Here is a 17,775-nt window from a genome sequence, read left to right on the forward strand (position 1 = left end):
TCTAAATCATGCTAGCTTGCCTCACACCCTCGACTGAACGACTCCAACCAACCCGGAACTTTTTAAGTCAACTAATCATTCCTGAAAACTTATTGCAAGGAGTTTCCTCCTTTTTTCTTAGCAGTTCACAAGTAACTCTAAGAAAAGTCACTTCCACATACGGGGTGCTCCTCTGAGGGGAAGAAAAGGACAGTTGCAAATGTTTCTCGCTCGGACTGCGGCAGCTCCTGTGGGACAGTAGCCTCGACTTGTCTTTTCAAACCAGGTAGGACCCAGGCAGGAGGAAAGCTCTGCAGCTGACTAACTTAGTTACCACCTTTGACTGTATCTTTCCACCATGCTTGTCATGTCATTTTTAAAGTACTGCCAGTTCAGGTGCGGATCTTTTGATTTATATGCATATGTTTTACTTCTTAAAAATAAGCTTTGACAACGTTTGTTGATTCGCTTAAGCAGCACATTAATTTATTTTTAACTAAAGAAGTTCCACTTAACTCAGGTTACATTTTATTCTATTATTTAGTCTAAAGCAGAACTGTAATAACGTTATTCACCACTGTAGTGTGTGTGTGTGTGTGTGTGTGTGTGTGTGTGTGTGTGTGTGTGTGTGTGTGTGTGTGTGTGTGTGTGTGTGTGTGTGTGTGTGTGTGTGTGTGTGTGTGTGTGTGTGTGTGTGTGTGTGTGTGTGTGTGTGTGTGTGTGTGTGTGTGTGTGTGTGTGTGTGTGTGTGTGTGTGTGTGTGTGTGTGTGTGTGTGTGTGTGTGTGTGTGTGTGTGTGCGCGCGCGAAGGGGGGGAAGCTCTCAGCTGCCTGAAATTCCTAACCTGACAGGGCTAACACACACACACACACACACACACACACACACACACACACACACACACACGCACGCAGAGAGAGAGAGAGAAAGGAGAGGGGGTCTGTCAGTCCAGGGGATCTGAGACACACCAGTGAGTCAGCAGGCTAACAAAAGGTCTGGCTGTGCTGGTGGTTTTAAGCTTAATGAATTAAAGTGCTCATTGAAAACAGGAAAAAAAAGCACTGCCAGCTGGACCTTGTTATTCTGTACACCTGTGTAAAGTCTAGATTTTACACCATAGGAAATGATGTTGTTAAGGGGGAACACTATATTGTTTTACAGCACCATATGTGTGCTATGCGTTTAAGCCTCCATTGGTTTTCTCTGTACTGTAGCTATCCTGACTGCCCGTTACTGTCGTAACAATTATTTGTCATCAGTCTGTTGACAACTGTCCTGATAGTAATCTATATGTTTGTACTTTTGAATATACAAATCTTACATGCTAGACAAACAGAATGTATTTTCTTCTGTTAAACCTTTATAATGCGGTGACTAAGGATTTTTGTAATTATGATATTTAGATGTGTGGTTTCTGTTTTGTTGATATATTAATACTTATTTTTATTCTTTTAACTGTCATAACATTCAGAAAAGTCCCCATCAAAGTCCAAGGTGGCGTGAAAATACATTGCTTTGTCATCAACCTCACCAAATATATAACAATATCTGTCATAGATAACTAACAAAGCAAGCAAATATTTACTTTTAAATGTTAATTGGACCAGTATTAATTTGACCTTGATTTAAACCAGTAACTACATCAACATTTTTGCCAATAAATGTATTAAGATTAGTAGCATTTAGCTTAGCAAACAGACAAACATTTAAGGTGCAGCTTTCATGTACTTAATTGAGGGGAAATCACAAACATGCATCGACAGGACACACTGTCATCAGCAATAACCTCTATTGAGAGGAGGAAAACCTAACCTCTTTTCTGTTGAGTTAAGAAGGGAAACTTTACATTTCAATGTCCATTCAATCTGTAAATCATACACATTTACAATAACTCAGTCAAGATTTTCAGCGGGTACGAATGCAATCTATGCACAACAATAAGAAATACATTTGATGTGTAAGAATTCAGGTTACAACTCTATCTAAGCTTTTTGTTTTGTAGTTGAGGAAAACAGCTGACGCTCAAAGCACTAGCTTAGTTGTATGCTTCGTCTTGTTAAAATGAAGGGTGGGGGGGTCAATGCAGGCTTGGCAGTATCCAGTATTACAGAAGACCTGAGCGTGTACGGACAGGTGATGATGAATGTGGACTAAATGTGCTTTACTGTCAGCACAGGAAACCCCAAGCTGTTAGAACACATTTTTTCAGCTGACTACATTAGACCTGCATCTGCTCTTTTCATTCTTGTGTAATATAATATGTTAGTCAATGAGAGTGCACCAGGAAGTGTGTTTACTCAGAGAGTCTGACAACAAGTTTAAAGGCAGAAGATCAATGAAAAGCTGATTAATATTAATTATTTTATTATATGAGACAATACATTATATATTTTAAAAGTCCCCTGTTATACTCAACAATATATTATAGGTCTCAGATATACAAAACATGTTTCTGAAGTGTTTGGCTCAAAATACCAAACAGCATGGTAACACCCCTCTTTTTCAGCCCTGTTCCAAAAGTGCTGATTCTGTGTCTGTAGCTTTAAATGCAAAACTTCCAAACTTTGGGCCCCTCTGCTAGATGTTCAGTTTAAAAAAACACAATAGAGGTTTCTCAATACTCTAATTTCCCCTCCTCGACTCGACTTTCCTTGACTCCTATCCTCGATACTTAGTCCGGCCCACAGGAGATGCGAGCGGAGGACTGAGGAGGGGAACCGAGGAGAGAGGAGGGGAAGCAGCAGGCGGTTAGAGAAATGAGAACTCCTCTCCTCTGAGCCGTCATTTTAAAGAGACGTCTATTAATGATGACAGGAGGCACAGCAGCCCTCTGTCTGACGGACAGATGTGTTCATGATGACTTATATATTTACTTTTAATTAATTGACAGTGTGGTATAATGGGACAATAACAGCCTACAGATGCGGACATATACACACACACATATATTTATATAAATATATACAATTTCAGAATCAAACACGTTATTATGAGAGTGCTCTCATACTTAACACAATCAGACTGGATATCCCCCCTATGGTCGCTGAAATGGGGAATTGAAATTACGTGCCAAAAGTTGTATTTACAAGTACTAAAAGTAAGCAGAGGACACCAAACCAACTGAGACCCGTCTGTCCGCCGCATCTACGCACTGTACAACACAGACTGTACAACACACACACCTACACACTGTACCACACACACCTACAGCTCCTAAAGCATAATGAGGATACAGCCGTTGTGTATTTTATTATGTGAAGCACTAAATGGTTTTAGAAAAATATCGACTCTTTGTTTGTGGATATCTACTAAACTACAGCATACAAATACAGAAAGTAATGTAGGCCTGTTATACTGAGTGATATATATTTTACACACTGCTCTGCTTTCTGCACGGTCCTCACAGCTGTTCTCACTGTAAACATCGCGTTGCGATGAAAGCAGTTACTAAAATGATATCCAAGGGATGCATGCAGAGCTGTCATTGGCTGAGATAAGTCCGGCCGTGCGTAACGCTTCCACCGTTCCCGGAATAATAATAATAAATGGGATTTATATAGCGCTTTTCTAGATCCAAAGACGCTTAGACCCAAAGAATGCATCCGCGGAGGAGCCGTGGAGGACCCATCAGTGTCTCCTCGGTTACAGCTCCTCCAGAGAGCCTCCTCGATGCTCGGTCCTCGATGTGCATTTAGAGAAATGACATGTCTTCAACATGGCGCGCTGAAATCCATTTCCGGGTCACTACCGGAGGACCGAGGAGTCGAGGAGGGGGAATTAGAGTATTGAGAAACCTCTAATGGTGCTCTAGGAGGAGAATCAGGTGATAAGGTGGGCGGGTGTTACCTTGGTTGGGGATTGGCTCATGGTTGCACAACCCAAAAAAACATTGGTGGCCAAAATCTGATCAGCTCATTTTCAGACAGGTTTTTATATAAATGAATAAGGACAAAAAGAGAGAGAACTTTGCAAATCTCTAAACAGAGAGGGGGCAGATATTTATGAATAGAAGAAATGTGGATTTTCCATAATAGCTGACCTTTAAATTTAACATTGAATATTTCTGTTCCTGCTTGGTTAAATGGTAGATTTATTGTAAACATTTAAACATAATCTGAAAGTATCAAAACTACATGAACAGAATATTACTGCACAATCGTTTTTAATAACCATTAGATATTCATGATTAATCATCAATGAAAGTTAGAGTTTAGGAAAACAAGGCTAAGAGCGCCTTGCTAGCATCACTTCAAGTACCTACAAACTTGCTAGCGTCAGCATGCTAACATGCTCACAATAACATTGTTATGAAGTCTTTTGTTGTGTTGCGTTTCTTTCAAAGTTATCAGGAATAATTGTCTGCAAACTATGAATGTACAAAATGTTGTACTAGTATTTGTAGTAGGTATTGAGATATTTCAGTCTGGAACAAAGTTGTGGCAGACCGATAGCTTCAGTTTTCATATTGCCTGCCTTTTCCACAACTGGTTTAAATAACTTTAAAAAAGAACGGCCAAATCATGTTCTTCCTAATGGGTAACCAAATACAACACCTTGTTGTCCAAGTACAGTAGAAGCCAGATTTTTACATTCTATATTTCACTATCAATACTCACCAAAACAAAGCTACCTATCCTTTGATCTTTGTAGTGCAAACCAAAGCAATAATTTGTGTTCAGCGGAAAAACACATGGGCTCAATTTCACATTCATCATTATGCAGCTCAGACGGATACTCAGCTTAAAACACACAGGCACTCTTTGTTTATGCAAAGACATGACATGCCATTACCCCGAGTTTGGCCTTGAATTTGCTGACTCATAAGCTGCTAGAGAACAAATCTGGACCTTCTGCACCACTACCACAAAAACACCTAGAGTGATTGAGAATTTTACTAAAGCATGGAAAAACAATCGGTTCTGCTGTAGAAAGATATTCCTCCCTTTCATTCCTGTTTCGTAGGCCTTCATTATCAGGAAAGATGCTGCCTCAGGCTGAGGGAGGTGGGGAGACGGTAAAGGCATGTTGGTGTTTTGACAGAAGTATCGCTTTGAACCCCACCATAAACTGAGTTTTTTTTTTAGACTGGTGGTGAAGGTATGTAAACTATCCAAGAGATCAAGCAGAGGCTGGGGGTTATTAATCACACCAAACACAAGCAGGCACACGCTCAACCTATTTTCTTTCACCAAGAGCTCATGAATGTACAGAAGAATTTAGATCCAGCTGTATTGTTTCCATGTGCTGAGAGCGAGGGAGAGACGGAGAAGGACAAGAAAAAGGGGAGGGTTGGAAACACAACTGCTTCTTCTGTATCCTCTGGGAATGCTGTCTGAAGGCTGGATAGGAAGTGTGTACGGCGTGTGTAAGTTGGAAAAGGGGGGAAGAAAGAGTGAACAATCCGTAGTGCGTGTTCAGACAGCATTTAACCCACTCAGCTGTACGCAACGCACCATAAACACACGGTGAAAGAGGAACATGGTGTTCTACAACTTCATATTGAAAACGATAGTGGCATTGACCTCCATGAGACCTTCATTAAATGACTGCTCACCAGTCCAGACTGCAACAGGGTTGGTTAGCCTTCACTTTATCAAGTTTAAAAATGACTGAACTAGTGTTTAAACAACAGCAACTGCCCATGTGAAGTGTCTCTGTTGCCAACATTTAAATGTTGAACAGTTCTTCCTTGCTCAAATCAAGATCAGGCCCACACTTGTGTAGATACACATATAATATTCTTTCTGTTTTGGATTTGTAGGCTTATCAAATACAATCGCAATCTCATTTTGGTTGTAGATTACCTACTTTTTCTCACAGTTGTCTTTTTGGTGATGATGAAGTCAATATAATGTTTTTATCAGGTTCCAGTTATTTAAGGTTATGACATTTTAATCAATGAGTATACAGAATCTACTTTGTATTGACACTTTCCTCATGTATTATCTACAGCCAGTGAGTGGTGGACTACAGACTTGCCAACATGCCTCAACAGAAGGACATAGTGAAGATTGCCATCCAGATGCCTGGGGCCTACCCCCAGCTCATACAACTGGACCAGGTAATGCACTCACAATTTCAATAAACCTGCTTTAAATCACTAATGCCTGTGTTAAAGTTGGATGGGTTTTTTCATTTGTTACTCTGGTTGGTAGTATTTCAAAAATGATGTTGTCTTTGTTGTAGAGTCTCTGGTGTCTGCCTGTTTTCAGGCCTAGCTGTCTGCTGTATTCTCCAACAGTGAACTTCCATGGGAATGTCCTTCCCTTAGATCTAAGCCTTTAGCCCTCATCCTTTTTAAGTAGCGCTTCACCTTGGTAAACCGCTTCATTTGCTTATCATGGTGACTGCCAGACAGCTAAAATGACCTTCACCCTCACCTTCAGGTGATGTTCAGATGTTAGATGTTTCTGTTTGCACTATGGGCCACAACTGTATCCCAAAACAATTCAGTTTGTTTAAGAACATCAGTGTATGGCTACACACCCTATCTTTAAAATATTTGTGCTGCTGTTCAAGTTGATCTCTGACCACAAGACAGCTTTCCTAGCGAGCACTCATAAACTAAATCTAACCCTAACTATGTATTGGAGGAGCTTAACATAGGTGGTTAAACATTTGGGAAGCAACAATACCCACTGCTTTGACTTCCTCTACCTGATGCTGAATTCATAGCAAAAGGCTGACTCTTGCTCTATAAACAAAGTATTCAAAAGAAACACATCATAAAGTAATTTACAAAGGGAAAGCAGTTTTTTTGCAGGACGATATTTTAGTTCAGCAGCCTTTGACATTCTTGGAGATTTTAAATTAATTTCCTAGCCACGAAAGGAAGCAGCATATTAAACAAGGTTTCAGATACTAGAAATAATTTTACAATAACATTTGGGTTCGCATTATCAGTATATAAAAATATAATTAAGGTAATCATGTCCTGGATACCAAAGGGGCTATTAGCTCAGTTGTCATTATAGATGTATCTTTCACTATCTCCTTCATTTATTCTATTATTGATAACAAAACAAGAAGTGTGTGTGTGTGTGTGTGTGTGTGTGTGTGTGTGTGTGTGTGTGTGTGTGTGTGTGTGTGTGTGTGTGTGTGTGTGTGTGTGTGTGTGTGTGTGTGTGTGTGTGTGTGTGTGTGTGTGTGTGTGTGTGTGTGTGTGTGTGTGTGTGTGTGTGTGTGTGTGTGTGTGTGTGTGTGTGTGTGTGTGTGTGTGTGTGTGTGTGTGTGTGTGTGTGTGTGTGTGTGTGTGTGTGTGTGTGTGTGTGTGTGTGTGTGTGTGTGTGTGTGTGTGTGTGTGTGTGTGTGTGTGTGTGTGTGTGTGTGTGTGTGTGTGTGTGGTTATTATTCCACTTCCTTACCAGTGTGGTTTGATACAGCTGCTGCTGCTTGAGATATTTAAAATAGTCTGTCTGGTACATGACACTCTGTGGCATCATTAACATCTTTTACATGGGTTTCAGCATTTTTTCTTTAGCAAGCTAGCGCAACAACTGCTACCAGATTTAACAAGTTGGCTTCTTTTAACTAGAGCAAAAACATTATAATCATTCTAAATGAAATTATGGGTGCTGCTGTAAATAAATAAAGACACAGAAACTAACTTTTTTTTTTTTTTACCCTGTTTTCCAAACTTCACATGCTATGTACCTCGGCAGTGTTTTTATTGTAATGATGTTCCTTAGAGAAAGATGCACAACTCTATGAAAAAAAAGAAGACATGGAATCTTTCTCTGTTGATCTATTCAACAGGAGGTAGCAAACACTGCTAACAATTTAAAAGCTGAGTAATAATCCAAGAACAGATGTCGGTTTAGCTAGTTAGCCAGCTAGGTAGATAGCTAGGCTAAGGCTGTTAGATGATAACTTTTTCATTTATTTCACAAATTGTTGATTCATTTATATATTTGTGCACATAGGATATCTTATTGTGTCATGTTTATTTAAGATATTAAGCACTTTTATACCCATATGCGTGTTGTTCTTCAGCTTTGACTCAATGTGATTTTGGGGAAGTTTCCCATGTTTTTCCAAGAAACTATGGGGAAGTTGTACTTTTTTTTTTGCGCAAGACTCTTTGCATGAGTATAGGTTTGAACTGTCTCCCATCACATACTGTACATCTCCTGAGAAGGTTTTAACAGACAGAGAATGGATTTAACAGATAGGCTGCTCACGAGACTTTCTGGTAAATTCAACAGAGAAAATGCAACACAACTAAAATTAACGCAGACACCAGATGGACACACTTTTTCAAGCTTAACTTATATTGTCATGTGCAAGAAGACGAAATAGTTAAAAACATAGGAGTTTTAGATTGTGATGTAAATACACATTTTCTTCTTTAATATTGCATCATAACCAATGCTGTCTGCCAAGAAGTATCCCCCAAAAACTTCTCATTGGCCCAGTTGTCTCCACTAAACACATCCGATCACTTATAACAGAGCAGCCACTGGGTCTACCACAGAACCCGAAGACATTTTGATTGGTTGACCGCGGGGCTGACCACTAATAGCAGGATAGCTGAGAGTCAGACATGGAAGTAGTCTGGCTTTATTTACGTACAAAGACAGATCTGGGCACCCAGGGTAACATTGTTCATAACGCGTTGAGGAGATGGATATCCTCTTCTCGGCAAACACAGTTTGCAGCCAGCTTGAATAGTTGTGGTACCGCGTTCCCATAACAGCATGTCATTACTGAAGCATGTGTTCAGCTCCCTGTCAGGGAAAATACGTTGAGTCTTAGTCCTGTTGTTATGATTCTCATGTGTGCAGCAGGTGTGTGTTTTTTTATGTTGTTTTAATGCATTTGTATGTATCTAACAGCTTGTGTCTGTTATGCCTTTCCACAGAAAAAGCCTCTGTCTGCTGTGATAAAGGAAGTTTGTGATGGGTAAGTTAATAATGATAATGGATCAGATTTGTTTTGCTGCCTGTACCCTGTCCTGTGGAAATGTTTGACATCAGTGTGTGTGTGTGTGTGTGTGTGTGTGTGTGTGTGTGTGTGTGTGTGTGTGTGTGTGTGTGTGTGTGTGTGTGTGTGTGTGTGTGTGTGTGTGTGTGTGTGTGTGTGTGTGTGTGTGTGTGTGTGTGTGTGTGTGTGTGTGTGTGTGTGTGTGTGTGTGTGTGTGTGTGTGTGTGTGTGTGTGTGTGTGTGTGTGTGTGTGTGTGTGTGTGTGTGTGTGTGTGTGTGTGTGTGTGTGTGTGTGTGTGTGTGTGTGTGTGTGTGTGTGTGTGTGTGTGTGTGTGTGTGTGTGTGTGTGTGTAGCTGGAATCTCCCAGGTCCAGACAACTACGCTCTGCAGTATGCTGATGGAGTGCAGACGTACATCACTGAATCGGTGAGTCCCATCTATGTACAAGTCATACATACAGTATACCATAATGTCGAAATAAGGGAATTGGTGGGTCAGTGTTTAAGCACTTCAGATTTTTCTATTTTTAAAACAAGAAGACAGTTCATCTCTGTTTAAGACATCAAAGCACATAAATGAATCGGAGAACTGTGTCGTCACCTCTGTCCGCTTTTGTGAGTATTTCCCTTAAGTACACAAGTACATGTTATTACTTTAGTAAACGCTACATGTATTTAGTTTACATCAAATGAAGCCCAGCCCCCTCAATGTCATCAATGCTATTAAAATGAGTGTGAGACAGACTAAAAAAACATAGGACAGAGAGAATGAAAAACAAAAGAGTAAGGTAGCTGTAAGTACACTCAGCTTCTTGTTGTGTAGTGACCTTTTGAAAAGGTTGCCAATGAAGTGCCCTCCCCCTCTCTGTCCTGAAGTAGGGCTGCAGAATCCATTACGATGTCATCAGAGATATGCATGGAAAGATGCTTCAATTATTGTAACACTGGAGTGTTTGTGAAACACACAGCAGGCTTGTGTGTGTAATCCTAACAATTGGTACAAAGCATGATACCTTTCAGAGTTGGTTGTTATTCAAATACAGATGTTTAAGTCCAATAGCAGATGAATTCCTAGGCCGAGTAAACATAAGCTTGAATGTGTGCAGTGTGATAACAACATTATTTCCTTCCTTAGTAATTGTATATCTTATTTCGGAGTGTACAAAAGTGCAATTGGGAGCACAAGCTTAGACTGTAAACATACCATCTTCTACAATGTTGCTGACAGAAGGGATTAGTCGTGCAGCTCAAGTGAACAAAGTAGCTTACAGTGACAATTCATAAATGATGCATACATGTAGTATTCACATGCACACCGTTTTCTTTATCCAACTGTCTTTTGTAATGGGTGAAACTCGCTTTAGCAAGAACTTCTAAATTCAATACATCAGCTTTATTTATTTTTGTTATGTAGCAATTGGTATTTGTCTGTGTTAAACAAACCTTAGCAATTATGTAAAAGTACATTTTATGCATTGTTAAAAGAAAGAATACTGGATCAGCTGGTTGAGTTGGGGCAGGTACATCACATTAGTCTTTTGCTGATGTTCTGGGAGTCCAGTGCAGCTTCTTCTCAGAGAAAACCGTTTTTGGTCGCAGAGATGCAGAACTTGTTAACCTCGTGCATCTCACAGACAACACAGTTTTACCCTCAACATTTAACTCTCTTCTACTTCCAGTCATTAGAGTGTCTGTGCTAATTCAGTCCAAGCTTTTTCTGCACTTTATAGATGACTATATTTATAAGCGTGAGTTTGTGTATGGGTTACAGTGTGTATTGGTCTTCTTACTGAATATGTGTCTGTGTGACTGGGGTTTACTCATTTGTATAAATGTGTGTTTGACTTCCTCTGCGTTCCTGTTTATGTCGGTCTGTTTTAGTTTTCAACAGTTTTTGAATCCCCCTGTATGTTTGTTTGTGTGTTGTAGAATCGTTTGGACATAAAGAATGGCTGCATTCTGCGTCTGACAAAGGCACCGGTGAGTCTGCATCGACCACGCTACTCTTTCACCTCATTCTTCTCTCATTCCTCCAGCCTCTGTCTCTCCCTGGCCCGTCACACTTTTATTTACGTTATGCGTGCCGGAAATGTACAGAATCAGATGAATATACAGACAATAGGATAAGTCAGCACTGATCGGTCACTAGAGAGATGTGTGTGTGTGTGTGTGTGTGTGTGTGTGTGTGTGTGTGTGTGTGTGTGTGTGTGTGTGTGTGTGTGTGTGTGTGTGTGTGTGTGTGTGTGTGTGTGTGTGTGTGTGTGTGTGTGTGTGTGTGTGTGTGTGTGTGTGTGTGTGTGTGTGTGTGTGTGTGTGTGTGTGTGTGTGTGTGTGTGTGTGTGTGTGTGTGTGTGTGTGTGTGTGTGTGTGTGTGTGTGTGTGTGTGTGTGTGAATGTGTGTGTGAGATCATGTGTGTGTGAGATCATGTGTGTGTGATCATGTGTGTGTGAGATCATGTGTGTGTGATCATGTGTGTTTTGCTTGCAGGGCCGATGTGCAGAAGACTTGTACAAAGGCATCCAGAGCTCGGACTCAGGCGTGCGCTGTGATTCGCTGAAGGAACTGGCGAGCGTTTCCACAGACGTGACCTTTGCTCAAGAGTTCATCAGCCGAGACGGACACCTCTTATTGGTCAAGATAGTAGAGGACTCTAATGAGTGAGCGCTCAATGTGTGTCTGTCTCTGCATGTGTACTTTTTGAAATGATGAGGTCAAAACTGTTCCCCAAATAGATACCAGTGGTGCCATGGGGTTAAGTGGTTCCAACAAATAGAGCAACATATCCTGCTGAGCTAAACATGTAAAGAAAAAAAAAAAAACTGCTGAATATTTGTATTTAAGGCCACACATCTTCTGCTGAAAGTTGTTGACACATTTCTTAAATTTTTTCTTTTCCAATTTTGTTTAAAATCTAATATTTAGTTTATTTTGAGCATGAGCAAAGTCTGTTCAAATGCTATTTGTCAATGCAAATGTGCAAGTAAAAGAAATACCTGTATTAATGTCCTTCAATGTACTTATCATTTCATTGTATGTGTGTGTGTGTCATTCAGGAGTAACGCGATCATGACCCACACTCTGACAGGCTTCATGGAACTGATGGATCATGGGATAGTTTCATGGGAGAACCTCTCCTGTGTCTTCATCAAGAAGGTACGGTCTTTCTCTGTTGTTTTGTCGGATGTCTTTTTCTCTGACTGTGGTCACACTCTCTCTTACTCTTCTTCCTTCTGTCCCTTCCTTTCCTTCCAGATTGCCAGCTTTGTCAACGCCAAGTCGACCGACGTATCGATGCAGCAGGTGTCCCTGGACATCCTGGAGAGCATGGTGCTGAGCAGCCACAGCCTCTTCCTGCAGGTCAAACAGGAAGTCACCATGGAGCGGCTCATCGCTCACCTCCAGGTGTAAGTAACTGATAGATATGGACTGACTCTTAGAAGCCAATCATAAATGAGCTGCCACACCTGCCTGATATATGATTTTCTTTGTGTTTCAACCTTGATTATTCCACCAGTTTTAACACTGACCAGAAATGTCATTGGTGTTACTAAATCCCACCGGCTACAATGCAAAATACGGCCAGGGGTCAAAAGTACTTCCTATCCCGACTTTTCCCTCTCTTACTCGAACAGACCTGTTTTAGAAACTAACATGTAACAATGCATTTAACAAAATATTGTCTGTATTGCTTTATTGCACAGAGACCACCTTGTTCCTCCAGAGCAAAGCAAATCTAATCTAATCCAAACCACTTTCAGAGGTTCCTCAGTGGCAGATAGTGGAAGAAAATAAAGACTGATAACATAAACAAATCCCACACAGTGTTCAGGATGTGCTGTAAAACGAAAGAGAAAACTAACTCTGAAAGTGACACATCTGTGGGGGGGTAGGGTGGGGCGGTGATAAGTGTCAGCATTGTCTCTGAAACAGGAAGTTTTTAAATATGTAAAAAGACTAATGCTGAGAATTCCACTGTCTCTACCATTTATTACACCAACATTTCACAGTTGTCAGTTCACAGAATTGAATCTTCCACTCCTAAAAGCCTCTTTATGAAGCCGTAGTAGAACATTGAAATGATGTGCTTGTCTCACTTCCTGTGTCCTCTCTGATTGATTCCAGGACCAATCCGCAGATACAGACCAAAGCCATGGCTCTACTTATGGCACTACTCCAAACTGCCGGAGACTCGGACAGACAGGTGCTGCTGCAGTGTTTCTCTTAATCTCTAATGTTTCAATCACTTCCTCTTCTCATCCAACTTTCAGGCATGCACACAAGTTGGTATTCAGTTAGTTTCAGGGCCTTCCTTCCAGATAGTGTAACCTGCAGCTGTTAATCGCTATGCACTGTGCATACTTTAACTAAGCCGTTGTTTTTCCTAATGAATCATCTCAATGTTTTACAATTCTAAGCTTCAATATCCCAGGCTTATGGGCATGCATGTGACCGGGAGTGAAGGGTGTTTATTTGCGTCATCAGGCCATTACTGTGCACGCGCAGTTTCTTACAGACAGTCTGGAAATTAGCCATTTATCTCGTTCTGCCCGCTCATCACAGTCCAGCCTTTCTCTCCCTCTGTTCCTCTCTCATTGTACGGGAACAGTTCCCTCATTCAGCCCCTGTCTCCCTTTCTCTCAGACTCTCTTTGTTACTCACACACACACTCACTTCCTCACTTTTACAGTAAGTCAACAAATCCACCCTTCTTATCAGCAAATGTATCCCTGAACCAAACTAGGCTGGGCTAGAGATGCATGTACCAGCAAGTGATGATTGTGTCATAAAGGTCAAAGTCTTTACACTCACTAATATCAATGTCCCGCCCACTAATCTGTAACTGACTCTCTGTCGCCTCCACATGTTAGAAACATGTTATTGCACCACACTAACACATTTTTCTGTTTTGCAGGATATGTTTGCGTTCCTGAATAAGAAGAATCTCCGACAGTACATTTATAAAGTAAATCATCTCACTCTTGACATTTCATATTGTTTTCTGTGTCCCAGTGATAAAATGATCTCATAATTGTGCAGAGGAATGGAAATAAAGCAACAATGTTTTGTTATTTGTTACAGAATATCATCCACAGTTCTGGGTCGGTCCAGGACAAGATGGCCCACTACCTCTATGTCCTACAGTCCGTTACCTTGAACCACCTGGAGCCTCGCATGAGGACGCCTCTGGACAGCTACAACCAGGTGAGCTACAACACACAAGGCACACGTCCGATCGTCCGGGACGTGTTATTTACAATATCGGACAAGTACATTCCATTGACTTGTCCGATGGACAAGTGACGTTTTGCGCCCATATTTATTGACAAATTATTGATAAATTCAGCTTACAAAAGGCAGAACTCATTCGCAAATTGTCCGTGTCCCCGCGGGCCGCAGCTCTCTCTCTCTATGCTCCGGATCAGCTGATCGGTGCAGCTCAGCGTCTCTCCCTCTCTCTCTTTCTCTCTCTCTTTCTCGTTTTAGCTCCTATGTTGTTAATATTGACCACCAGGGATGTCAGTATTGTTTATGAAGCAGGGTATAGAAAGTACATTATTGAAATGAAACTACTATTTATTTACTTTTACAAACAGTGAGCAGCCGGGCAGCTGCAGCATGTGTATTGCATGACATGTGTTGAACAGACTGTGTGGTTGGACTCTGTCTCACAGGCAGGTTGCAGTGTAACATCAGAGGAGACTGGGCCAACTGTACATTCTCAAACTGCACCACTTAGAACTAACTAAACAATGCAGAGATTATTTTTATATAATTTTATTCAATAACCGTAAGAAATTAAACAGTATGAAGTGATTTGTAAATAGGAATACAGATTTGACTTAATGTTTTCATATATATATTTTTCTCCCAGTGAAATTGGCATGGGACTTATTTTTACCTTCTCAAAGAACCGGAATCAAGAACCGAAATCGAAAAGCATAACCGGAATCATTCAAATCCAAACGATACCCAACCATGGATGTATAATAAGAAGAATGTCTGATGCAGTAAAATCTTACTTACTCACTTACGTTAGCGGTGTCGTAAAACCGTGGGAAAATGTAAAATACGATGGCGAAGAAGAATATTCCAGTGGCCCTAATCTTTCAGTGAAAAATGTATTCGGACAAGCCAATTGCCAAACTCACTTGTCCGTGGACAAGTACTCTCTAAAAACGTTTTCTTACGCTGATCCATAGTCAATGTATGTCCTACTGTGGATGGAGGTCAATACGCTCCCAGTCTGAAGAAACAGACAGGAGCACAAAGCAATGAACTGCTGTGAAGGGGGACAGCTGCAAAGTATAGAACTTAAACGTAATGAGGCGCACCTAAAAGATCAATATCGGTTTAAGTGAGTGCTCTATTTAGATCACACTTTAGCTTGCGGTTTGACAGCCCATTCTGACAGGAAACTGAAGTCATTATCTATTCTCTGTTCAAACCACTATACTGCGTTCTTTTGGTTAGCTTATCCAAACTAGAGATGTGCCCATCACCATTTACTGAAGAAGATACATTAATATGATAAGTACCTCATAAAACTCAACTTCAAAACAACTCTACTTTTAAATTGTACATATCTAAAACACAATAACTTCTCACTGATCACAGATTTTGTTGTGCTCAGCTGTTCCTTGGTGTAAAGCCAGTTTGTTGTTTTTTTCTGAGCAAATGTTTTTATCTTTCATCTTAATAAATGACCAAAGTATGAAAACACCTGTTAACACTAAACATCCACCTTTCTTCTGCCTCCGTCCTGCAGGAGCAAAGAGACGTCCTTCACGGTTTGCGGCAGACTGCGTTTGAGACGGAAAGCGAGAACAGTCTGAACAACGAGAGGCGCCGCTCGCTCTGCGCCAAAGAGTTCAAGAAGTTAGGCTTCTCTGTAGGTGGCCGCTGTCAGAAGTCTTTCCCTGATGTTTCTGTTTCCTTCTGCGATTAATATTCTCTTTGATCCCTTCAGAACAATAGTAACCCCGGGCAGGACTTGGTGCGAACGCCTCCTGGTCTTCTGGCTCTGGACACCATGTTTTACTTTGCCTCACGCTACCCTGACGCCTACAGCAGGGTGAGCAGGATGGATCTGCTTTTATTCCACCATATAAAGAGTTGATGGCTCTGTTCAATATTTTTCAACACATTTTCAGACTTTTGCAATGTTGTAGCGAGCATTGTCCTCAAGTATGTCATTAACCTGAGCCGTTTCATATTAGAAATGATAAAGAAAATCCCATTTTGATGACCTGATCTAAATATCTCATACATGTTTTGGTTGTCTAATACAGGATAAAAGTGCAAGTGCTTTATAACAGCTGAAAAAGTCAATACTGTCATGTTCTTGTTGTCTGTGTAAGCTCTATGACAGAGGCGTCACTTCCTGTCCAGCTGAATGTCCATTGTGTCCTTCCCCCAGTTTGTCCTGGAGAACAGCAGCAGGGAAGACAAACACGAGTGTCCGTTTGCCAGGAGCAGCATCCAGCTCACACTCATCCTGTGTGAAATCCTTCGCATCGGAGAACCCCGTGAGTTCACCTCCAACCTGCGGCATAAGAACCATGTTGAACCTCTGGTAAAACGCACTCTGCAACTGATCATCTCCATTTGTTTTGCTTTTCCTTTCCATTTTTTCTATTCCCTCCTCTGTTAACAGCCTCAGAGACGAGATCTGACTACCACCCCATCTTCTTCAGTCAGGATCGGCTGATGGAGGAGCTTTTCTGCGTCTGCATTCAGCTGCTCAACAAGACCTGGAAGGAGATGAGAGCCACACAGGAGGACTTCGACAAGGTAGGCTAGCTTCAAACTTATCAAGCTGTATATTCACTTTAAAAGAAGAGTTTAATTTTTCAGGAAATATGTCCAGCGATGGATGAAAATATCTAAATATACCCACTCCTCGTTTACAGTCTTAGCGCTAAGCTAAGCTAGCCAACTGCAAGTAAAGCTGCACATTTCCATATACAAACACGAGGGGTGCCTTAGTCTGTCTCAATACTTCCAGTTCATAATGAGGTATCATAGGTATCTGATCCAGAGTTGTGCTACTCGACTGTAACCCCTACATATAAACATGATAGTACAACAAATGTACAGTTTGAGGCAGATCTTCGTACATGCTGTAAATGCTCTGAAAGGGTAAACCTTATCCTAGTTGTACTGTTGGCATGTTTGTCTTCATTTCCACTCAGAAAATCCAATAAAGACAGGAGGAAGGAGGAATGCTGAAGTCAAAGGCAGATAACTCAATTTGTCTGTGCTTTTCTAAACATACGTTATGCAGCAACATAGCCCCCTGATACAGTCGCTGGAATCGCAGCTCCAGCATGGCTTAAAGCTGCTCCGACTGTTCGTGTGTGTACAGAGAGGACTAGGCGTATTCAGACTCCAGGCCCCAGCAGGTCTTGCAAACAGCTCCCGGGACATTATGTTGACCAGGCCATATCACAGATACACTTCTTTAATTATGAGATCTGGTAAATAAACCCTTGGTGTGTGGATTGTTGTCTTGCACTTTAGCGTCATGAATCATGATACAGCTCAGCAGCTCTAACTTTAATTTCACTTATATTACATCAGAGCTGTGATCAAAACTATTTAGATAATATATGAATACAGAGATTTCTGGCTTTTCTGTTTTATATCAAATTCAAGTGAATAATAATATGTTAAAGAATTGGGTTTACCAAGATGAATCAAGCCCACCGTGAGTTATGTTAATAAACGACATGAAGTTTTCAAAGTCATTGAACAAAAGGGCAAGATCCTCCAGACTCCCAGTTTAACATCACTCTTTTACGAGAGCCTTTAAAGAGTTGTTTTATGGTGGATTAGTGTAAGTTTGTGACTTTGAATAGCTTTATTCTCATGCT

General features: G+C 40.9%; 1 protein-coding gene across 1 annotated transcript in view; it reads left to right on the forward strand.

The window, feature by feature from the left end:
• The window catches only part of elmo3 (engulfment and cell motility 3), a 24,184-nt gene continuing 6,409 nt past the window's right edge, over positions 1 to 17,775 (forward strand). Inside the window, exons 1-15 of the mRNA XM_079682017.1 lie at positions 1 to 265; positions 5,932 to 6,040; positions 8,840 to 8,880; positions 9,256 to 9,328; positions 10,831 to 10,881; positions 11,390 to 11,559; positions 11,956 to 12,055; positions 12,155 to 12,306; positions 13,025 to 13,103; positions 13,815 to 13,865; positions 13,982 to 14,104; positions 15,669 to 15,791; positions 15,870 to 15,974; positions 16,320 to 16,428; positions 16,557 to 16,693. Coding sequence (XP_079538143.1) covers positions 5,963 to 6,040; positions 8,840 to 8,880; positions 9,256 to 9,328; positions 10,831 to 10,881; positions 11,390 to 11,559; positions 11,956 to 12,055; positions 12,155 to 12,306; positions 13,025 to 13,103; positions 13,815 to 13,865; positions 13,982 to 14,104; positions 15,669 to 15,791; positions 15,870 to 15,974; positions 16,320 to 16,428; positions 16,557 to 16,693 — 1,392 coding nt within the window. The 5' untranslated portion in view covers positions 1 to 265; positions 5,932 to 5,962. The remainder of the gene's footprint in view (positions 266 to 5,931; positions 6,041 to 8,839; positions 8,881 to 9,255; positions 9,329 to 10,830; positions 10,882 to 11,389; positions 11,560 to 11,955; positions 12,056 to 12,154; positions 12,307 to 13,024; positions 13,104 to 13,814; positions 13,866 to 13,981; positions 14,105 to 15,668; positions 15,792 to 15,869; positions 15,975 to 16,319; positions 16,429 to 16,556; positions 16,694 to 17,775) is intronic.

This window comes from Notothenia rossii, assembly GCF_949606895.1.
Source record: "Notothenia rossii genome assembly, chromosome: 5".
In the NCBI taxonomy this organism is placed as follows: Eukaryota; Metazoa; Chordata; class Actinopteri; order Perciformes; family Nototheniidae; genus Notothenia; species Notothenia rossii.